Source organism: Embiotoca jacksoni, unplaced genomic scaffold (genome assembly GCF_022577435.1).
Source record: "Embiotoca jacksoni isolate LCO1_2020_lvr unplaced genomic scaffold, fEmbJac1.0.p SCAF_5, whole genome shotgun sequence".
Lineage (NCBI taxonomy): Eukaryota > Metazoa > Chordata > Actinopteri > Embiotocidae > Embiotoca > Embiotoca jacksoni.
Genome location: NW_027185403.1, coordinates 978,684 through 1,003,107, shown reverse-complemented (window position 1 = coordinate 1,003,107; position 24,424 = coordinate 978,684). Strand labels below are relative to the sequence as shown.

At 43.8% G+C, this 24,424-nt stretch overlaps 1 protein-coding gene across 1 annotated transcript in view; it reads left to right on the top strand.

The window, feature by feature from the left end:
* The window catches only part of rapgef2b (Rap guanine nucleotide exchange factor 2b), a 106,952-nt gene that overhangs the window by 60,522 nt on the left and 22,006 nt on the right, over nucleotides 1-24,424 (top strand). Inside the window, 2 exon segments of the mRNA XM_069171719.1 lie at nucleotides 3,807-3,824; nucleotides 21,234-21,365. Coding sequence (XP_069027820.1) covers nucleotides 3,807-3,824; nucleotides 21,234-21,365 — 150 coding nt within the window.

The following is a 24,424-nucleotide window of genomic DNA, read 5'->3' as shown; positions in this document are numbered from 1 at the left end:
ACACACACACACACACACACACACACACACACACACACACACACACACGCACACTGCCCCAAACTCTCCACCACAGCTGAGCTATTATCTGTGTGACGTGTAAATTACAGTATTTGGCTCTCAGGGTTTCGAGATAATGAAAGTTCTTTCTTCAACTCATAAATACAGAGTCTGGCCTCCGAACACTATTCGTGTAAACGGATGCCTTTATTTGGACCCGTTTGCACAATTGCTACCTCCGAGCGGGATTTAACGCAATGTGACGTTTATGTGCAGCTCCATTAGCTGATGAAACGTTTCAGTCGGTCGGTGGTTCGGTCTTTGTTGAAGTAATGCGTTTCGGTCGAACAGTACGGCGTTGGAAATTGTCAAAACGCATCGATCTTCAACGGCGTTGAAGTTCAACGATGGTCGCATTACTGCAGAGAGTCCCGTCTCTGAGGTGAAAGACGCTTTTTTAGCTTCACTTCCAATGTTTCCAGATTTCATGTCAAAGTCGCTGACCGACACCGACGTATTTTCCCTCCGCGCTGCGTAACATTGAAAGCTTTCGATTCGAGGCGTGACGTGAGCCGCATCTTGCGCCGCAAGCCGAGTTTATATCTCCGCGTTATCTGCGGGAAGTCCTCGCGCTTCGCACGGGGAAATGTTACGTCGCTGTCTGAAACGCCCGAGAAGGAAACGCAGCTGCTGAAACTCGGCGTTTTACCGTCATTAGAAACAAAGCGGACGATTCTGAGATTTTAAAAGGATGAAAAGACAGATATGTTTAAAAAAAAAAAAAAAAAAATCTGTTTGTGTTTCCGTAGAAAAATCAGTGCAGTGAAAGAGGACAGTGTTTAGGATTCAACACATGCCTCCTGTGTGCTCAGAGCGGAGAGTTGACACTTGTGTGCCTTGTTCAGAATACACACACACACACACACACACACACACACACACACACACACACACACACACACACTTGATCTTTATATATTCTCCCTTGGAAAAAGGCTCATAATTTCCATTCCTCAGTCTCTCTCCATTTTGCACTTTATCTCCCACACACACACAGACACACACACACACACACACACACACACACACACACACACACACACACACACACACACACACACACACACACACACACACACGCGCTATCTCCCTCTAACATCAACAGCCACACACATATTTTCCTCTCTGATCTCTCACTTGAGGTCTTTGCGCAGATTCTGTCTGTCAATCACTTTGAAATGAGTGTTGACGTGGCCGCCATCGAGGCCTCGTGTTTACTGAACCCCGCGCTGCTGATTTTTATCCGTCGCAAAATTCACCCACTGTCCTCTTTTCTTAATTTTTTTCTCGCCCTTTTTCCTTTTTTTGACCCCCCCCCCCCCCCCCCCCCCCCCCCCCCCCCCAAACTCTCCGATCAGATGAATGATATTCCTCCTCCGGGTTGTAAACTCAGTTGGCCGGCTGGGGCATCCGAGGGCCCCAAACAGATGTTCTATAATTATACAAGCAGCAGGACGCAGGCAATCAATACTCCCTCTACTCTTTTCCTCCGGCCGGGTGGCCCGACGGTCGGCGAGGCCGCCCCGTAATCAGAAAGGTCGCAGGTTTAATCCCGAAGCGGCCGACGTGTCCATCAGCAGTCGCGCGCTCTGCTGGAGTGACCTTGACAACGACATTGCTCGCTCATCTGCTTTTTTTTTTTTTTATAAATTGCCTTAAGATACATACAGAAGGGGAGTTATTGCAGATAAGGACGCTGTCGGTTTCTCTGCAGACGTATTGATATTTCACAGGTCGAGAAATAAATTTGACACGCGGTGTACGAGAGGTTTTCAGCGACTGGCCGCCGCAGTGTATGTCGCTGCTTTTACTCGTCAGGTGGGCTGATTTTTGTATTTGATGAAATATTCGGTGAAAAAATAGCTCTCATTTGCTTTCGGTTAGTCGAGGAGATCGAGTCCGTTCTCGTGAAGCTGGATCCAGCGCCTCGGTAGCTTAGCGTAGCATAAACACTGGAATCGGAGGAAAACGGCTTGCTCGGTCCAACGGTAACAAATCCGCCTCGCAGCTTCTGTAAAGCTCACTTCGTTATTGCTTTATATCTCGTTTCTTTAATCCTTACAATAACCCAGGCGGAAGAGCCGCGATGTGTGGATTTACTGTGTGGCTACCTCGCTTTCCCTGTTTCCTGTCTTTACCACGACGACTAAGCTCCAACTAATCAGCGTCGTATTGGTCCCGTCTGACTCTGTGATAACAAGTGAGTAAGTGCATTTGCATTGTTCCTAAATGTTGAAGAATTTGTAGAATCACCACCATTTTTCATTGAGGTGAAGCCAGCTTAGCTGAAGCAGCTACGTATATGTAGCGCCGCATGCTTTCTAAATACAAGCTACATATTCGTGTATTTTCATTCAGATAAATGAAGTTTAGTTTAAAACTTTTTCAATAGCTGAAGTATAAGTGCATATGCCGACCGCCGATACAGCCCAGAGGTTCTCGAAAACAACTAATTCAAATCGATTTTATTTACGTAAAGTTATTTCAGGGCAATCAACATAGTAAAGTCCTCACAACACGACTTTACTTTACTTTAATTCACACGTATGCGGTTTGGAGTAAAAACTTTTTTTTTTTTTTTTTCAAGACAGAGCCGGGTCTAGAGGACCGGTCGGGGTGAGAGGGGAGACCAGAGAGAGAGACGAGAACAGCGTAGCGATCCAGGACAATAAACTATATCATGAAATTTAAATTGCAAATGCAGCGTTGCCCAGAAAAAGATTGTAATTAGATGTTTTCCCACCTCCAAACCCGAGGGGACGGAGAGGGCAGGTCGTATCCTCTGCAGCAGAAATCAACAGAATTATTTCATTTAGAAAACAGACGAACTCTGCCGGAACGAGAAGCTCTAAGGTTTCTCCGCCGTGGTCTCGTGTGTTTGAGGTAATTAAACCAGAGGTTTCCAAGTTAATTTAGAAAATAAATGGTGCTTTAAAAAAAAAAAAAAAGAAGAAGAAAAAAAGCACCTCGCCCTTTTTCTTTTTTTTTTTTTTATTAGAGTCTTACTTTGTGCTCAGAGGTCGAGCTTGTGCTGCAGAGGGAGCGAGGAGGTTCGCGGGTTGAAGTCATCTGTTCAGTACACTGCAGGCGTGCTGAATGGAAGGATGCGTGCGCACGGCAGCATAATAATGCACGTGTGTGTGTGTGTGTGTGTGTGTGTGTGTGTGTGTGTGTGTGTGTGTGTGTGTGTGTGTGTGTCTTCTACCTGTCCTTGGCTAAGAGCACAGAGAAAGTAATATTTTCACCTTGAAAATGAGTTAATCCGCCGAGCCCCAGAACAATGGAAAACGATTTTTGCCTTTAGGTTGATATAATCTTTGTTTTTGTTTTTTTCAGTACAAATAAATGTTGAAAAGAGCGGGATTGTCCGCCCCGACATAGGAACTCTCTTTTAGTTGACTCGTACACACACAAAAAAAAACAGCCAGCATGAAAAAAAAAAGAAAAAAAAAGAGAAACTATTGCATTTTTTGTTTTGTTTTTTTATTCTCAATGGGTGCAAAACATGAGGACTTATTCCAAAGCTGATTTTAAGCGTTTAGTCCCATGCAGCTGAACGCACTCCTCCTGTTTAACCCGGACATTTCTATTCTCCATGTGGTGCACGATGCTTCGTTTTCAAACATGCCGAGTGAAGCTTTCACCTGCAATTTTGTCACATCCTCGACTGGTGAGTGGCACGTTTGATAACTTTCATCTCCTTCTGCTTCTTTCCATGGCTCTCTCCTTAACCCCTTGGCTTCCAGGAATGCAATAAACCTCAGGTACCGTATCTATTAACAGTGTTGTCTGTTGTATTTTATATTTCCAAGTGTGTGTGTGTGTCTTTTTTGTGCGTTTCCCCTCCCCCCCTAGCCGCCTTGTGTTTGTGCTCCTGCAGGTGTTTTTTTTTTTTTTTATGTCTTTTATTTTTTATCTACGTCTGTTTCCCATTCGTCATATCTGCTGCTCGCTGGTAGACTTCCTTAATAAATACCTTCCATTTGGCTGGCTTGGAGGCCGATAAAGAGGGGAAGCCTGCTCCGCGCTCCAATGCTATTACCAGCGACATGAATTGAATTCTTCTTAACAGTCTGCTTCCGTCCATACTATCCTGGTTTTTGATCTGAAAAAAAACAAAACAAACACGACTCGGTTGAAACTCGCCAAGTTGCCCGGCGATGACAGAAACACTGATAAACATCACTCTGGTTGAGCTTATAAGCCTGTAAACTGAGATAATGCTAACAATTTGGCTGATTGAGGTGTATGGTATCTCAAACACTGCCTCTCTGTTGATGTGCTTGATAACGGTATTGACTGTCCTTCAGGCTCTTTGGATTATTGTTATCTCTGCGATGTGGGCGTGGTTCTGGTGGGTCCCTGTGTCTGTGTTTTGAGTGTAATTTACTGACGGTTTTATTTAAATGCCCATTTGCGCTGCAAGAACCTGGATTGTATATATATATATATATATATATATATATATATATACCTCCGTGTTTGATCGCCCAGCGTCCGAGCAGAAACGGATGATGAGGAAAAGAGCAGGTTGAAGAGATCAGAGCTCAAAAGGGTCGAGCATGTCAGACCTGCCGATTAGATGCAAGAGAGAGCGAACCTGCCACTCTCGGGCCGCAGAAAAAGCCGAGCTCCTATTTTTAGAGCTGTCCTTTGTGACAACCTGCTCGGCTTCAGCTGTGCGGAGATACAAAAGCCTCGGTTTTGAATAGACATTGTGGAGGAACTGCGGAGGTGAAAGCAGAAACGCTTCATTGTACACTTTATTGTATTTTTTTTTTTTTCAATGTTTCCTCGCTTTCTTATTTCCTGCATTACTTCATCTTTGGATGCTTCAATTATTCAGAGGAGGGTTTTTTTTAGGGTTGCAACTAATGTTCGTTTTAAAATATAAAGGCCAATCGCAATTTTGAACATTTCAAAGAGGTATTCAGGTTATTAGAAGACTTAAGAAATCCAAGAAATGCCCGTATCTGAGAAGCTGGAACCAATTAATCAATCATTAAAATTGATGCTAGTTTATTCTCTGTTGAGCAGCTATTTGAATGGTCAACAACCCGCTTCAGCTCTGGAGCTTTTGTGTTATTTTTCAATCATTAAAAGTGGCCACAGTGACTGCATTGGTCAAACACGATCGTGGTCATTTCTGAAATAACATCATTGCTTCATTTTCTGAAGTGTATGTAACACAGCGAATATGCTTTTTCATTTTCAGCTGCAGTTAACGTTTCCTTTGTTTCGCAGATTTTTGTCATGTTTTTTTTTTCAACACCCACGCCTCTCTTTTCCGAGCATGGACAACAAGAGCAAAAATTTGTGTTTGTAGATATTAATAGCCAAATATCAAACACTAACGCTTCGATGGAAATGGAAAAGCTATTTTTGGGGGGGTTTCGAGTTCACACTCGATAATCCAGCTGAAATGGTGCCTCGTGCGAGTGAAGGAAAAAAAAAGAATTGAGCCACTCATTGACTGGCTGGTGGCTCATTTCCAATCCAATGTTACAGAACACGCTTGCTGACATTTGATGTGCTTCTCATGTCATTTTTGACATTCAAAGACCTTTTTGAAAAGTTGAGTATTTGCAGAAGGCTTGACGGATGACATTTATTTGGATGGTAATGAGCTCCGCGTGCCGACGATAACACAGACATCTGCTTTCAGTTTTGTTTTTTGTGTCACTTCAATTTGATCAAAATCTCTCTGAACAATTGATTGTTTGATCTGTTCAGTGTTGAGCTGATTTTGAGGACGACGCTGGATGAGATATTTTCAGGATATGAATGTCTCGTCCACTTGTCTGGTGAAATAAGGGGTTAAAATGTGTTTGAAAACCGATATTCGCAGAATGTGTTTTTTCAGCAGTTTGAGGTCGAGGTTTCGCCATCGATAGCTTAATTTCAGGCTTTTATTACGCCTTTTTTTATTTTATTTTTACAGTCACATGTTCGCCTCCGCCCCGCCTCCTGCTCTGCTGCACGAGCGAACTCTCGCATTGAGCTGAAATGAAACGTGCGCACGGGAATTAAGTAGATAAATAGTAGTTACTCACCGTAACTGCAGTTCACCGAATACGTTTGTATTTTCTTTCTTTCAGGAAAACGGTAGGGGTGGAGCTGTCTGGCTTGGTGCCGGGTGTACAGTCCTTTATGTGCGTCTTAATGTTGAGAAAGACAGTGATGAGATCATGATGAAACACTGCGGTCAAAGTTTAATGGTTTCCTAAACAACAGTTTGATATACGGGCATAAAAAGAGACTTTAATAAACCTTCACGGGGAATTGTTGCATTTAAACGTCCACAGTCTAGAATATAATTGAAGATTAGGACTTCCTCAAGGTAATTACTTCCAACGTAAAGTTTCAGTATGCAACGAACTGTTAAGCTGTAAAAGATTATATCAATTAACACATTGAAGTTCCTCAGTGACGATTACCGCTCCCCCAGAGATCCATTTGTGTGGGACTTGACACACCTTTCGGTAAATTAGACTATAAAACCAGTTTTAAATCTGGTGATAATGACCGTGTGTCTCATTCAGGAACCGGTTGCTCCCCTTTCTGCACCTCGTCCCTCTTATTCATAAACAGGTTGGAGTTTGTAGTGTTAACGAAGACTCGGCGAAGCCCGAAATATGCGACGTGACTGCGTTATATTGTGTTTTATTGTCGATGCAAAAATCCAGTGCTCATGCGAGTGGCTCCTGTTGACGGCGGTTGTTACGACTCAACAGCATGAGGTAAACCGAGTTTTAGGTTTATAAGGGCAGATCATTTCAAAGATTTAAACAACGTGTTGCGGGGAGACTGGGCTCCTGCAGAGTCCGCCGGCTTAGAAGGAGAGCAGAATTGCGCAAGAGGCGTGTTAAACCCTCAGTTAAGGTGCCACTGATTGATCAGGAGCTGTTGATTTGTCAGTTGGACCTCCCGAAAACAAACAACCAGAGCAAGTGCAGACACGCAAACCGGCTGCGTTTCAAATGGCGTCATTCCCTTAAGTACACTTCATTTCACTTTGTTTCATTCTTCTTTTCTTTTTTTTTTCTTTTTTTAAATGACTAAATAATTTGGAAACTAATCACATCCCCATCAGATTCAGCTTTGCCTTGTGCTTAATGGTGTTTGCAAAATGTCAGCGCACTAATATGCAGGGTTTTTCCTTTTAATTTCTGGAGCGCTGTTGTCGCGGTGGGCAGTTGTTTGACTAAAAACGCTGCATTTCCACGTCATCTTGGACCGTTATCGTCACACTTGCTTATCAGCAAACAAAGCTTATACAGTGAAGCTGTAGCGGTTTAGCTGCTGTGGAAAAAAACAAAAATACTTGGGTGCTGCGTAAGGAAAATCCTGCTGCTGTGGTGTACTGAGATGGAGAACATAGTGTAAAAAAAAAAAAAAAATCTGAAATAAATAAAAGTTGAATCATCATGTTAGCATTGTCCTTGAAAAGTCTACAGCTGTATATACAACTTCTGAATGTCTTGACTTCACCTGCGCCGTACAGTATTAAACCCTGCATTATAATTTAGGATTTACTGACAAGAAAATTCAGAGTTTCCGTCGCTTATTTTTCTTTTTAATGTAATTTTAGCTTCCACACAGACACACACACACACACACACACATTTGACCTGGATTGGTTAAAGATTTGCTTTGCCTTTCATTGTGCAAGAGACGGAGAGGTGAAACGCTGACTGTCACCTCGTCGCACTCGCTCCTCTTCTGCTCATTGAAAAGTTAAAGACTTCCAGTTCATAACCTCCCACAGTTAGTCTATAACACGATCCGGAAACCTCGAGCTACTGATCAACTCCACCCCTCGCTCTTCACACTCGCTCTCTGAAAAAGCGCCCCTTTTCATTCACTTATGTCTGATTGATGAAGCTGGTAGCGGGTGAGGGGAGGAGCGGGTGGGGGCACGACAGATGTTTTGCCCCCGTGAACCTTACAAGCGTAATCTTTCAGACGCGCCCGCCCGACTGCGTCGCTGGCAAATTATTTTCAGAGCGGCGCGCAGGTGACGGAACAGCCTGAAAAATGAAATAATCCCTCGGGCCGCGGCGGGCTCCGAGAGTGGAGTCTCTTGATTTCGATCATCTTTTACTCGTTCTAACGATGCTATTTGGAGCCGTCCAAAAAACGGAGGCCGACGTCGGGGATTGATGCGCCGCGTTCGCCCGGCGACGCGTGGCCTTCCGCCGGCTCGCCCGCAAATTCGCCGTGCGAGGTTAGACGCAGATCAATAAATCAAAGTACAGCGTGTTGAGTTTGATCCTGTAATGGCCGCTGAGCTGTGTTTGCGCGTCCTGATGAGTTTTCTCCAGCGAAAATGCAGAAAATTGCTGTGTGATGTGGTTTTGTTTGGTCAGATTCCTGCCTGCTTGATCTGATTGGCTGTTAGATTCCCCCCCCCCCAAAAAAATAAATAAATCAAATCCATCCTATTAACAAGCATCGTCTGCGTATCCGTCACTTAATGTATCTTAATAGTACATTTGATTGGTTTTTATATACAAGGAATGCAGCTTAAAGTTCTTTCCAGCAAAAAAAACATGCATGCAGAGCGTCACATAAAAACAGATATAAAGGAACATAAAAACATGTTTAAAAAGGTATTTTCAAAATTAAATAGATAAGAACAGATCAATCTAAACAAAATTATTTTTTTCCTTGTCTTTCCTCTGTGCCGCTGAGCTCCGTGGCTCCTAGTTAAGGGACGGAGCCTCAGACGCGATAAAGACGCTTGGTTTGCTTATGTTTATTCAATATCAGCTGTTATGATTACAATGCAGTGAGAAAATGCACACGCGAAAAACTCCCATCATGCATTGCTGTTACAGTCGAAGCGAGCGCCTGGTGTTGCTTTACAGAATGAGAGTCGCTGAGTTTAAAGGAGGTGAATGGCATGTGAAGATGTACAGTGATGGCTTCCTCTGCTATCACCCTGGAAACACTTGCTAGCCTGCCTGTCTGTGTGTGTGTGTGTGTGTGTGTGTGTGTGTGTGTGTGTGTGTGTGTGTGTGTGTGTGTGTGTGTGTGTCATGTGTTCGTGTGTCATCCAGCAGTGTAATGAGGTTTTTATGTCTCTTCTCTAATGCCACGCATGAGCAACCAAAACACCATCACATGGCCCCTTTCTCTACGATCGCGTGGAACTGGGGGGAGTGGTGGTGGTGGGGGGGTTGCACTCCGGGGTTCACAGACTGTTTACAAATGGCAGATGAGGCCATTTAGCGCTCGCTCCAATTGAACTGCGAGTGCGTGAAGGGTTATTCTCAAGCGGCGTCTTTTTTCCTTCACGTCGCTGTCGCGATTCCTCGACGATCGATGCCTCGCCCGCCTCCCTTCGCTTTCACCTTCAGCTCCTGATAACTCGGTGAAAAAAGAAAAAAGACGAATTGGCTTGTTTGTTCCTTGAAAGCTTTAAAGGAGGCGGGAGAGGGGGGTGGTTGGGGGGCAGGGGGGGGGGGCGTGGGCAGCAGGTCTAATATTCCCCAGACGCCTCCTCCCCCTCTCCCGTTGCCTCGGTGATGTAATGACGCCCCAGTCCCAGTGATTGTTTGAGACGTTAATGACTGCCCGCTGCACAGCAAAGCACCTGAGCTTTTCTTTCTTTCTTTCTTTCTTCCTTTCTTTCTTTCTTTCTTTCTTTCTCTTCTTCTTCTTCTTCTTCTTCTTCCTCTTCTTCTTCTTCTTCTTCTTCTTCTTCCTCCTGTTGTTGTTGTTTTGATACATTACATCATGGCTCGGGAGGGGGGGGGGGTGGGCGGGGGGCAGGAGAGGTGATGTCATACCGGGTCTCCAGCTGTCCCCCCACCCGCCTTTCCTCCTCCCTCCCTCCCCCTCACCGCCTCCCACTCACCTCCCAGTTGCTTTGACTGGAGCTGCTCCAAAAAAAAAAAACCCAGCTAGTAGTACTCTGCTTTCCAGGCATTGTCTGAGAGAGGCAGAGCCAGTCAGACTCTTTTATTTCAAACGCGGCCGTCTGCAAACACGGGTCAAACGTTTTCATTTGTTGTCATCGGATTAGCTGTTGTTTGGTTTTCTAATGTGCATTAATCCTCGTCAGAAACTCGTTTTTGTGTTGGAGGATCTGTCCATATTGTTGACAAAATCAGATAAGCGAGTATAAAGCTCCAAAATCATGAAATGATTCTTGTTTATCTTTAATTTACAGAATCAAGGGATTTTTTTTTTGTTGTTGGTTTTTTTTATAGTAGCTTTATCTATTCCCATTTTTGCAATCAATTTCCCAAAATGATCTTTAAATTACGTTTCCCCCCCCCCCCAAAGAAACTCAAAATACACAATATAATCAGACAAGACATAGCCAATTTGGAAACACTGGATTTTTTTTTATTTTTTTTTAACTCAAACTATTTATTTGTTTTAAACTGTTTATTCGTTTGCTGCTGACGAGACTAAACGACAGATTGAAGCACTAAAACTGTGTTTTATCGGTTCAAGATTGTTCTGGATGCGTTTCAGATTTTAATGCCGTTGCGTTGCACTGAAGGGAATTGACTCCTCTGTCTCTCTCTTCCCGAAATGACAAGAAAATAAGAGTGATGATGGAAAAAACAAAACGGAAAATGATTGACGCTGTCAACGACGCTGGAGCACTGACGACAAGAATGATAAGCAAAAGATGTTTTAAAAAAAAAAAAAAAAAAAAAACGCCACCATGAATGTCACATCGACTGTTTTGAGGTTTTCATCGTGACGTTCTGCTTCGTCTGCTACCGAGATAAAGTGTGAATGATGACAGGTTGGTTTTATTGTGCGTGTTTTGTTTTGTGCGCCGATGTTGTGTTGTGGGTATAAAGTGCAGCGGCTCCGTTGTTTATCGTCCTCTTTTTTTTTTTTTTTTTAAACCTTCCATTGTTCCCTGTGGTGCGTCTTCGCTGTCCGTCAGAGGACTTAATCATACGTGGGACCTTCAAATATCCAGAATCTCCGGGGAGGAGGGGGGGGTGGGGAGGCCTCAGCCGTCCCACTCGAAAGCACAACACACACACACACACACACATCGTGTTCCTCCTCTCACAAAGCAGAGAAGTGTTGCGCGTGGTTTGTTATTTGAAGCTCTGTCGGTGACGCCGCTCATTGTAGTACAGCTGAGGGAAGGTGAAGTGGCTTCGGTCTATTGCCACTTTCTCTCCTCCTCTCTCTGCTTCCCTCCATCCTCCATTTCGGCATGTCTCGCTGCCTCCGTCGCCACAGCAACCGAAGGCCCCGGAGGGTGCGTCGGAGGGGGCTGGCTGGCTGGGTGGGTGGGTGCGGGGGGGGGCTCGTGCTCACCCGGTTGCCATGGCTATTCCAGCTGAGTGACAGTGACAGCGTGACGTCATCTCTGTGTTTTCTGCAGCTGGACCGTCGCCTCCTCCCCGGCCTTCTTCCAGCGCCATCCCTGTTCTCTTGTTGTCGTCTCTTTTCTTTAACTCCCTCTCTCAAGACGAGGCGATGCTGCTACTACGCTCCTTCCTCCTCCTCCTCCTCCTCTTCTTCTCCCTCCTCTTCTGTCTTGCCTCTCTTTCTTTTCTTTTTTTTTTCTTACTCACTCTCTCAAGAGGAAGTGCACGGGGCTGTCTCCCCGCCCAGGAAATGGCTTTTCCTTCACTCCCGTTACTATGCCAACCGGCTCCAGCCGAGCGGTCTGGTGCCGAAGTGAGTGTGATAATGGCATTACTCACACCGCGCTCCTCTCCTCCTTCCATCCCTTTAAACAACCTCTCTATCATCATCCATCCGTCTGTATCTGTCCATCTCTTTGATTTCTTTTTCTTTTTTTTCTCTCTTTCATGTTCTTATCCACCCTTCTCTCCTCTTTCCATCTCTCTATATCTGCGCTGGAGGGGGGGGGGGGGTTTGTGTGTGTGTGGGGGGGTGTTTGTAAGCCCTCCAGAGGGGGCACAGCGATATAGCGGCTGCTCTTACAGCATCGCTGTCAGGCAGGGAGGAGGTCCTAACTCCCCCTCCTCCACCTCCTCCACCACTGACACACATACACACATACACCACCACTACCCCCCACCTTTTTTTTTTTTTTTTTTTTTTTTTGCGCTCTGGTTCCAAACAAACCGCTGGGTTTTGTATATGGCACCTCGGTGGAGGCTGCAGGCGTCTCGGTCTTCAAATAATCTAATGGTGCATAAAGGCGCGCGTGTGTGTGTGTTGTTTTTTTTTTAGTGTGTGTCGCTTTACTTTCGGGAGAGGGAGGGAGAGATACACAGAGAGAGAGAGAGAGAGGCGGAGGGAGTAAACGTGAGTGAAAGTGTTGTCAGCCATTTTTCTCATCTTTTTTTTTTTTTTTTTTTGCTTGTTTTCGGCTCCGGCTGGAGACGTGATTGTCAAGTGCGCGGAGAGAAGAAGCTGGCTGTTCTTTCGCTTTGGATAAAAGGATTTTTTTTTTTTTTTTCGTTCCTCCACTCTCTCCCTCTTCTTCTTCCTCCTCCGTGGTTTTTTTTTTTTTTTTTTCGGGTTTTTTTTTTTTAAGATATTTGTGTTGAGGCTGCGGGGTGGCTGGAATAAAACGCAGAAGGTGTTTTTTTTGTTGGTTTTTTTTTGGGGGGGGGGGGGTTTGGAGAGTCTATAATCAGGCCGAGGAACAGCGGATACTCCCCAAAAACTGTCAAGCCGCCGTCGCCGAGGGAGGGGAGGGAGGGGAGGGCAAGGCGGACTTGGATTGGAGACATGGGGGTCTGTGCGCTGTAGCAGAAGAGAGGCAGGTCCGGGCATGTTAGATTTCAGCCCGGTGAACATTTTTTCATTATGAAACCATTAGCGGCATCAGACAGCAATGGAGTCCCGAGCCAGCAAGATAAAACCCCGGTAAGTAGCCTATCGACGTGCAACGTTTTCTCTCTCTCTCTCCATCTTTCTTCTTCTTTTTTTTTTTTTTCATTTTTTTTTTTCATGACCTCCTCTCCCTCTCCTCCCTCCCCCCCCACACACCTCCCCACCTCCCTCTTAGATATGATTACCGGCCGTATAATGGATGTGCATCGGATTTCTATCGAGCCTGTACATGATGAATGAACGCAGGGCGAAACCGAGAGCGCGACAGAAAGCCGAAACGCGTTGATCAGAGGCTGATTATTGCCGAGCCCTCCCGATGTGTGTCAGTTGTGTTGTACTCGAAACGGCCGCCATGTGCTCGCTGTCAGTGGCGCGCGCGGACACACGCGCACTTTGAATATTAAGGACTCCTATTGACCTCCTCGGTCTTTGCATGGGCTACATTTTAATAAATAATACAAAGATCATAAAACGATATCGTCAATAGCTGTCCAATAATAATCCAAAGACCCATCGAGGTCTTTAATTTCCCCTTTTGGTTAAACGCGCGCACGCACACACACACACACACGCACGCACACACACACACACACACGGCGGTGCAGATGTGGCCTTGTGTGTTTAATGACCGATGTCTTCTGCCCTCATTATGTTTTACGACGCGCCGAGATGACAACACTTGATTGTAGCTCCCGAAGACCTGTCCGTGAAATGAACCACGACAGATGCCATTTGCATCGGAGAGGGGGGGAAAAAAAATATAATAACAGTAGCAGCAGTAAATCAGGGTTTTTTTGGCTTTTTTTTTTTTTTTTTTTTCTTCCTTTCTGGGAGGTGATGTCATGTGTGCGGAGAGGAGAGAAAGCTTCCCTAAATTCAGTTAGTCTGCCGGAGCTGTTAGAGCCCAGGCAGGTCGCGTTACAGTAACCGAGTTGAGATAGATGCGCTATTTTAAAAACAGAAAACGGCTTAATGGACACCAGAATACATTATAATGTATTTTAATCACCAACTGGAGGCTAGTTTGACCCACCGGCCCTGGTGCTGGTGGCGCTGTCCGTGGTGCTGGAAGCAGCCGCTCGGCTCCATGCAGACGCTCCTCTCGAGGCCTGCAGCCGATCTGCACTTGAACGGATTGATCGACTGTCAGCGCAGCTGGCATCACTCACGCACACACACACACTCACACACTCTCACACACACACACACACCGCGACCACACACATACACTTAAAGGCAGGGGCTGTGAATCACGCTGATGGACGGTTCATGGGTCGAGGAGCTCGAAAAATCACCTTAATATTCCTATAATAGTCATAGATGTGTCATTGTTGAAGACGGATCTCATCGTCTCTCGCCGCAGTTTGTGCTGCTTCCCTTCAGGGAGGCCTGCGGGGCTCTAAGGCTACTAATAATCCTCATATGAAGCCATTTGTATCTAAAAACCACTCAAGCTGTTCTGAACGTGAACATTTTTCATTCCAAGCGTTGTTTGCTATTTGTTTACAAGTTGTATGTTTTTTTGAAATGTGAGGCCAAAGGCAACTATCCAGAAGCGAGGCTATACTTCCATGTCTTACAGCCCTTCATGTCTTTTTTTTAACCACTTTCAATTCCTTTTTATTTGAAAGTTGCTTTACAGATAAACATACCTTGCAGTGCCTGGTAAACCTGTGATTTGTATTAGGCTATATAGGGTCTCATCATACTTTTCATAGAGTGTGGATCTTAATTGATGTACCCTTTATATCACATTTTGATGAATGCCTGATATGGTAAGAACTTTATAATCTTTTCACCTAGATATGTGCAGTGTCATTTCAGTATTAACCTCATTAAAATGGATTTTTCAGCATTGATTCGACTGGTTTTCTAGGAATCTATCAAAAAGCAAAGCGCAAAATAAGTAGTAACCACTCTGCACTCCTGAATATCCTTAAAGCATTTATTATAGGGTGACTATAATCCAAACAGCTGTCAAGTAGCACATAATTATAGCTTCAGGATTGTTATTGGTGGGATAGAATACCTTTTATGGCCAAAAACACGATTACAGCCTGAAACATTTGCAATTCAAGTTCGACAAAACATGCAGACAAGCCGGCAAGTTAACATAATGTGAAAGAGCGAGAAACATGAACGCAATAATCCAAGTTTGGGTGATTTTGTCTGACAGCATTCAGGTGTTCTCTACATGTTCTGCAGTCAGGGTAGTTTTCGTTTTCATTTTGTAACCAATGAATACAGTTTTCCTTGCGTTCCTTTTCACAAGCTTGACAAAAGGTCTTTAGATTTGTGTTCGCATCCTCAGTATCGCTCCCAGCCCCTTCATCCGACTCCTGTTTTCTTAAGTTTTTAGCATACAAATGGGCCGCTTATTTAAATCCTCACTTATCCCAGTGGGACACCCACCATGGGTAGAGTCAATAACAGCCACCAGATCTTATTACAGTAATGACATCATCGTAGTAGGCTCATCACCAGTGGCTGCTCATAAGTGTAAATTTCCTGATTGCTTATCTTTCCTATGAGGACCTGGGTTTTCCATTGTTATGCTTGCATATTTTATCTTTACTGCAACAGGATGCATGCTGAGTTACAGTTAGTGTTGATTTATTAGGGATTTATAGACCTTTATGACTTTGTCTTTTGGTGATAGCTTGGGTCGTAAATGCCGTTTCCTTATCTTTTATAGAATTTATGTCCATGTACTGAAGACCTGCGGCCAAATGTAGCCTTGATAGGCTCTGATAACGAGTCAGATTTAAATTGCAGTCAGGGATTAAAACAGTGCTGCTGGTGTTCCTTCCTTTATTCACCTGACATATGAATACAATATATACATTTCACCCATATCCCTTTATATTCTTGCGGAGCATAAAAACTGACAATCATACTTCTTAAAAAAAACAAGTCGAATTGTTGCACTTTTCTTCTGAAAACTGAGTGATTCTGATTGTAGCACAGTAGATTGTCTCGTCATAGGTAATCATCTCCTCCTGTCTTATTTTGCTGGCTGCTGTGGTGCCGACTGGTGGAGCCGCAACCGGGCATGGGAAAGCCCAGAGAGCATATCAAACCCATTTAATCGGACACCAATGCCGAAAGGATTTTAATCTCTTGATCCGCGAGGCTCAGGAAAGCGAGAAGCTGCCACCGTGGTCGGGGAGGGAAACTCTGGGATGTGCCTGCTGCCTTTTTACACTTTACAACGTTGGTGTTTTTTTTTTTTTTTTTTTCCATTTTATAACAACTAGACGAAGTTAGAACCACATGTTAAATGTTTAAAGGAGCAGAGCAACTTCGGGCACTTTGTTGTTGTTTTTTGTTTAATAATTTAAACCTATTTTAATGACTTGAAATTTGACTACTTTTGGTGGAAATACGAAGCTCTTTTGTGTCTCTCTTATGCTTTGCACCCCCATGGAGAGAGTTGCATTCTCCGTGGAGGGAAGCTCGGGTCACCCTTCAGAAAACGTTTCGTGTAGCAGCACAGATTTGCCCCGGCACATAAAGGCGCTAAAGAGATTGAGAGGCAGCCAGCGCTGCCACACAAGGGCTTCCACCCAGCAATCTAGGTCATTAGGTCTGCAGTGTAATTTAAGGAGCGCCACATCTGCTCACATGGAGGCAGAACTGAGTGTTGTGGCTCGAGCATTAGACCGACGCCTAATCCCCCTGTGACAGCTGATTGTACGTATTTTGGGCTCGCGGTTCTGCAGAGATCGCCTCATTTGTTTGAGAGAGAGCGGTGGATTTGGAGCACAGGGATACACGGGAGGGAGAGAGAGAGACCTGCAGAAGGTAGGAGAAGGATCACTGTTTCATTGCTATGGCTGACGTTGAGTGCATCGCCAACACATTCGAACGATAGCGTCGCGGTATGGACTCTGCGGGTTGTTTAGGGTCACCGACACGTCACGGTTGTGTTATTGGAAAAGCGTCATGAGTGCGTGTCGTTGTTGTCGTGCTGGCATCCATCTTGGCTCGGTCTCTGCGTGCCATCGGTCCGAAGAGGTCAATGGACCACATGCTCATGGACTGAATGGGCCGTGTCTTATTGACCGACAGACGGATGACCTAAATGAGTGGAGAGAAAGGATTAAGTGTTTATTATCCTCTCCCTTTATCCCGCTGTCCCCCCCCCCACACTTTATCTCTGCCTCTCTCCAGGGGGAGGGGCTTGTGGATGTTGGTGGGGGGTTTTGTTTGGGGGAGGTGGGACCCTTTCTGGCTGGTTGTCGGAAAACCAGTGGGGATATTATTATTATTATTATTATTGACATGTCGACCACTCAAGCGCCTGGTTGGAAGACCATATCGACAAAACTCTCAATAATGAGAGTATACAATTAATTTTACCCTCCCTGCACTCCCACTTATTGAAGGTTTCAAATATTTTAACAAGTCAGCCATTTATCAACTTGACTTTAGAGTATGCTTTGATTCTGATATGGCAGGAGTGTTTTAACTGCAGAGTTCTTTAAAGTAGGTTTTTATAGGTTTTTCTCGGTAGTTTCAGACTTTTCTTTTTCCGTGGCACCCAGTCCTCATCCTGTTAATTTTTACTGAAAAGATTCATCTTTAATTTTTTTTTTTTTTTTTGAAAAAGGCACAAGTATTTCAAAAAATATGCTGGGAACTGTATTTTTTAGCAAACAAAACTCAAACAACACAGGTCTGACTAATGAGGGCAATATTGAAGTGCCATAAAGTGCAATACCACCGAGCGCCACTAAAGGCCGGCTCCAAAAAGCCTCCTGAAATACAAAGTCAATAAAATGTTTCCACAAGTTATTATGATGTTGTTTAGCTAAAGTCACTCCTTATTAGTTTTCTTACTGTCCATCTGAAAATAATCCCGTCGTTAATTAGAAATTAGGCCTCAAAAAGCTGTGGTTTTGGGGGGGGGGGGGTTTGTTTGATTGACAGGCCTGTGGTGCAGTCAGGTTTTCACTATAGGTGGGCGGGGCTTAGTGTTCTCAGATTCCCAATTGGATTGAGTCAGATCCACCGGTCGCTCGTCCAAATTTGGTCACTTCTGGCTCCAAACTGCACCGAACTAGGACGATAGCAACGGCCAAAAAGTCGAAACTTTATAACTTCAGTTCACAAACCAACGGGTGACATCACTGTTGGTTTCCGCTCAGTATTTACAATAGCAGTGTATTTGGAATCAAGTCGGTTTGATATGCATTGCCATTTTTATGATGATGTAGCATTTTAGAGCAACAGTGTGGCTCCCTGGTGCGTTTTTGACACCAAGCTTTCTTCACTTCCAGTAGTTCTCCTGTCAGTTGTGCACAATCACCAAATTTCCTCTGGGACAACAATAGAGTTGATGGTGGGCCTCGAAGCCACAGCACTCTGACAACTAATGTCTTTTCATAAATGTAAATACACAGCGTCAGCTCCGACGTAACTTCACTTCTGAGGTTTTCATTACAAAGAGGGAGCGACTGCACTGTAAAAAAAAAAAAAAAAAAAAAAAAAATCATCCGAAGGAAATGTGAGGCGGCTTCATCGCTGCAGTTACGAGCAGACAAAATAATTTCAACACACAATATTGTCCAGCCAGTAATAATAAGTCAGCTGGCGCTTCTCAAGAGTGAAGCCAACCAGACGAGGGGATGGGAAATAGCAGCCCGAGGGGGGGTTAGTGACGGACTGGGCCCTCCGGTCGACCATTTTGGTTAGTGCAGCCAGCCAGATAATTAAACGTGATGGCAATCTTTGACACAGTGTAATCACATCACACCTCGGTGCCACAGGGGCTGCACTGTCTGGCTCCCGGTCTCCTGTTACGGACACATGAAAGGCGCATCGTGAATTGATTTATCTCATATTCAAATTTTTCTTCTGTTAAAAAAAAAAAAAAAAAAAACTCGCCACGCCTTCTGCAAAATGCCACAACACTTTCCTAATTTTATTGTGGTTGTATTCTCTCATGACCGAAGTCTTTAATTCACCGCTCTATTCCAAAATTCCTCAGTGGAAACTCTGGCAGCAAAACTCGTTTTTTCCTTCCTATCTCCAAAAAGTCTTTAATTAAGTCGTAATGCAGTGGAGAGCATCAGGAGCTGTGACGATTGGTCGTTTTCTCTTTGGAGTATGTTTGAGAGCAGATGACGGCTCAAACCCATTTATTTGCAAATGAACTTGGTAAAAATGTATTTTCTATCCAATCTATTCCATTTGTCAGCCAAGTGAGACTTCACAGTTTTACCGCTGTCGAGACTATAAAACGATCTGAGGCAGAGATGATATTTACAGCTCAAAGTAGCACCACTACTGCCGTACTTCAGAAACTATGAAATCATAGCTCGGATGTGAGGAGCTAAAAGGCTGCACAATCCGTCTTAATATCACCCAAACATCAGGATTAATGAACGTAAAGTTGTTGTTTTTTCTCGACAATTCACAGTCTTGCCTTTCTTCACCAGCACTTCTTAAAGCTGGGTTAAAACTTCTTTTTTTTTTACTGTCTAGAGAAAACATTCGAAATTACCATCCATAAATAAAACCCCAAATCTTGTTTACTATCAAGATTTAAAACTACGACGTGTAGAAAACCTCTGAAACCCAAATCTCAGGATGTTCAGATTTGGCCCCGACTTCCTGTCGCACGACGACCGCAGCAGACTCGTTAAAATGAGCTTCGTCTGACTTTTAGGATGAAAAAATAAAATCAAATTGAATATTAATGATGTGCCACAGCCAGAAGTGGAGTTGAACGGTCTCCCCGCTGAGTATCAAATATATATTGGTAAATAAAACATTTAGCCATGAAATATTCACTTCTGTAGACACCGTGAACCAGTTTACGCCGTTTGATTACATTCATAATTCACCCCACTGGCACTCAACTCAAATATGATGGCTTTAATTTGATCGCACTACATATTGTACAATGATATAATGTGAATATGAACCAAAATATCTGCTTGACATTTATTTGGGGTAAATTAACCAAATGTTTTAAGTAAAGGACTTGGATATCCTATAATATAGGTAATTTGATGATAGTTTGACACATTTTAACTGATGATTTCTGTGGAAAACTGCAACGAAAGCTAATCGATTGATCATTTTGTCTTTAAAATGTCCGAAAATTGGGAAAAATGACCACTAAATCAATCAACACTCCAAAACGCCACGTTATTTTGTTTATAATGCTATAAAAGGAAAAAATAATTGACATTTGCCTACCTGGTACCAGCAAAAAAAAATTGGCTTTTTTTTAATTTTATTTATTTATTTTTTTTCTCAACCAAACCTGAAAGCTTTTACTGTTCCAACTCTCAACCCTCTTTTTTATTTTATCCATCTACCTCCTAAGACCTCCTCCTGTCTTCTGATGTAGTTTACATTTGGGGGTCATCTCCACAGAGAAGTGGTTTGGCTCATTTACAGTACGGGCTAATTACAGTTGGGGCTCTGCTAACTTTCTACAGTATGAATTACTCAAAGGGGTTTCCCCCTCCATCACCGCCTGCTGTTCATTTAGGTTATTCAAATTGCGTACCTTAATGAGGGTATTTCCTTAATGTATGCACTGCTTCTTCTTGTTTGTTTGTACGAGGAGTTCCTTTTGCAGTTATACGATGATGTACGTAATTATGGGGGGAAAAGCATAACTGAGCATTTTCTCATGGCAGAATAGCGGTTATGCTGCTACTTACATAGCTCTAAGAGACCGTAAATTATGTGATTGTTTCTGACCTTTTTTTTTTTTTGTCATTTTGACATTTGCCTTTTCTTTCTTTTTTTAGTCCCATCTTGTTAAACGGAATGTTTTTGACAGATTCTGTGAAAGTCGGATGGTTTAATTAACATTTTCTTTTATTTTTCTGCCTTTCCCCTTGCTTCAATAATAAATTATGTGTAAAGTAAAGTTGAGCTCTTGCAGTGTGAGTAATTAATCTTTTTTTTTTTTGCTCTGTTAACGTTCTGTAATCACCGCTGTGAGATAAATCCCTTTTATTCACAAGCAGAAGAAAAAAAAAAAAAGAACGAGTGTTTTCAGGCTGCTTTCCAATTAAAATTAAAGAGGGACGTCGTTTTCAGTGCTGGTTTATAAATGCAGAAGAATTACACTGTTGCCTTAACAACAGGCCGTTTGCCTGTGTTCCTTTTAAATGATAAAGTGTGGGCAAATAAAGAAATACAATACAGTCTAATTAAGCAGGGAGAAGACGTTCACTTTTAGTTTCGTCTTTACTTTCCAGACAAACCGAAAGGACAACACACGCCGCTTAGCGTCTATCCAAGCGCCTGGCAAGTCAGCGCGAGTGTTAGTGTGAGTGACCCGCTGGTGGCCGCTGGGCTGGCTGATACTGACCATCTGTGTGTATGTTGTGTGTGTGTATGTGCAGCTCCCCGCAGACTTCAGCAGACTTCACCTGGCCGACGGCTTACACCCACAGGTGACCCACGTCTCCTCCAGCCACTCAGGATGTAGTATCACCAGCGACTCTGGAAGCAGCAGCCTGTCAGACATTTACCAGGTAAGGCCTGCACCGCATGGCGCCGGACCGCCAGCCGGGACTCCCCCTGGATTGTTAAACAGGTGGGATAGTTTGTTAACCGGTCGTAATAAATCCTAAAGTTGGTCATTAAAGCTCCTTCGGCCTAGCTAGGGTCTATTTTTAATTTATTTATCACCTTTTAAACGTGAAACCATCAGGATTTGGGAAACGCAAAGTTTTTTTTGTTTTTTTTGCAGCGGTTAGATGACAAGATCACCGGCTGTACGGTAAATATGAAGCTGCGCCAGTTAGCTTAGCTTAGCACAAAGACCGGTGTTGTTTTTACACTTCCGTTTTTTAATCAAACAAACATGGCATAACCTGTAAATCAGTGACTTTTAAAGGAGCAGATCGTTTTTCCATTGGCCCCAACCAGTTTAGCTGTTTCCCGCTTTTGAAGTTTTGAAGCTAAACTTCCAACAGTATCTTAACATTTAATCTGGCTTCGTAGATAAATAAAGCTGGGTGTCATCTGCATAGCGATGAACCTTTGTGGGGAGATTTGTAACAATGGGGGGAAGCATGTGTGACGTGATAAATATCGGACCCAGCACCGAACCTTGTGGAACTCCACGACTGACTTTTGCCTGAGGGGAAGAGTCATCATCGAAATGAACAAATTGAAACCTATCTGAACCTGTCTCGTGCCGTTCCTTTAATCCTAATGACTTCTTTTTCCAAGTGTATTTTCTTTCCCCCAAAGAGTTTGTTTTTGTGTAGGTCGAATAATGATTGAATACATTCCTCTCGGATGTATGTGTGAATAGTGCGAAGCCAATTGAATTTGACGAATATGGATAAACGCTTTAATAATGTATATTATTTTGTTAGATTATTGTTAACTAACATCACGATAATAAGCGCGTAGCATAAAATGAACTTTCAGCTGAATGCTTCTGATGCCAATCTGAAGACCCGCCGAGCTTAAACGAGTTGAACCGATGTTCAGCGAGCCGGAAAAACCTCTTCCTTGTGGTGAAATGACAAAATATACCTCTGGGATTTTACATTAGCCTCATTAAGAAGGACACCGTTTTTTTTTTTTTTGGTGTGTAGAATTTAAAGGCCTGGCTGCCAAAAAAAAAAAGGCCATGAGACAGTAATAGGAGGCTTGTCGCTGCTCAGCGGGAGATGAGCAGACAGGCTGGAGGCTGCGAGCAGGTGGTCCCGCCTCCATCCCGACTCCATCCCGACTCCAGCCGCTGCCTCTCGTCACCTCAAAGCAGAAGCGCCGAACTCCCGGCGAGCTCTGACGTACGATCTCACGTGAACGAGGAGATCCACGAGAAACGTTTATGCTGAAAGCATGACTCGAAGCGCCGGGGCACATTTTGTGGTGTAAATGAGTGTTGTGTGTCAAAAAATGACTAGAGGAAAAAAAAAAAAATACAAAATACAAGCAGGAATAAAAACACAATTCAACTCATTAGAACACAAATAGAACATCTCGTGACTGTGGACGTGCCCCAAACCCTGCCACTAATCCTCTTAACACAGCACACACACACACACACACCCACCATTGGCTCCTAATGCTGTCACCTGCTGCGTGCTTGTTTATGTGTGTGTGTTTGTGTGTTGTGACCGCGCTCGGGGGCATCGGGTCACATTCACTTTGTATTTATTTTTTTGCTCAGACGTCTTCCCGGCTAGTGTTGGTGCCGTGCCGGAGCATTAGCTTTATAAGGTGTGTGTGTGTGTGTGTGTGTGTTTGTGTGTGTGTGTGTGTGTGTGTGTGTGTGTGTGTGTGTGTGTGTTTGTGTGTGTGTGTGTGTGTGTTGGGCCATGCTGTGGCTGGTTGAACAGGCTCTACTGTCCCCACAGTCTGTGATCCTGGTCTTAGCGCCATCTGCTAGCAGCTCTGTGGCAGCCTCTTGATTTCCCCTCTCTCTCTCTCTCTCTCTGAATCACCCACGCTGTCCTATTTTCCTCTACGTCTCGGACCTCCCCTCTTCTGACTGTCCGTCCTCTGTCTCTTAAACGATATATATTTACCCGCTTTTAACTTCTCTTTTGTCTCGGTGTCTTTCTCTTTTTCACACGTGATCAAACGCCTCTGCTCAGCTGACTGATAAACTCCGTGTGCTCGTGTTCTCTCTGGAAACGGCTCGAAGTGCCTCCGATTTGGAGGATTTGCAGCTTTTCTTTTATCTTTTGTGATAATAAAACGAATATGTTTGAGTTTTGAAAGGTTGTCACTTTTGGCTCGGGGGGAATCGTATTTTCTGATATATCATAAAGCGGACTGTTTAATCGGTTAATCTAGAAGATAATCATCAGATTCATCTGTCATGAAAATAATCATTAATTCAGCTTTAAGTGTGTTTGCCAAGAGAAACTAACCACGCTGATTTCTCACCTCTTCGTCCTGTGATCGATTGAAACCATGCAGCTGCTTTGTATTCCCCTTTTGAACTTTGAATGATGATGAAGGCTTCTCTTATCTGGAATTGAATTCAACATAATTTTTTGCTAGAGAAATTCATTTTTTCTACCTTTTGTCCTCCTCAACGCCTTTTTAATGTGAATAAAGTGGCAGTTAGTAAATAAAGATAGTACTGTAGGTTGTTTTTTTTAAAATTTTGTCAGCTCGCAACAGCTCAGAACTAATGTGGTGGAGTGGATCAGTAAACGAGCGATGGGGGTGTTTCTGAATAAACGAATCAGGAGGAAGAGAAAGAGGAGGTTCTTTAAACACTTTAAACCACAATGAGTTCATGGTACAAAAACGGATACAGTGGTGACCATGAATTTGAACTTTTTCCACTTTTTTTTTTTTCCTACATATTTGCTGATGCAGCAATGCTGGAGCTCAGATTATTGTTGGGGGCGGGGGGGAGGAGGCTGCTCTCACCGCTCTGATCCCGCACGGCCTCCTCCGGCCGAGAGCACATCGTGAAGACTCCCACATCGTTGTCACGTCACTGCCAACATGGCGCACTGTTTGTGTCTGAATAAATCATGAAATCGGTCCTCCAGAAGGACGTTGAAAGCATTGATCCAAGAATAGCCCCGATGAAATATTAACAGCACCTGAC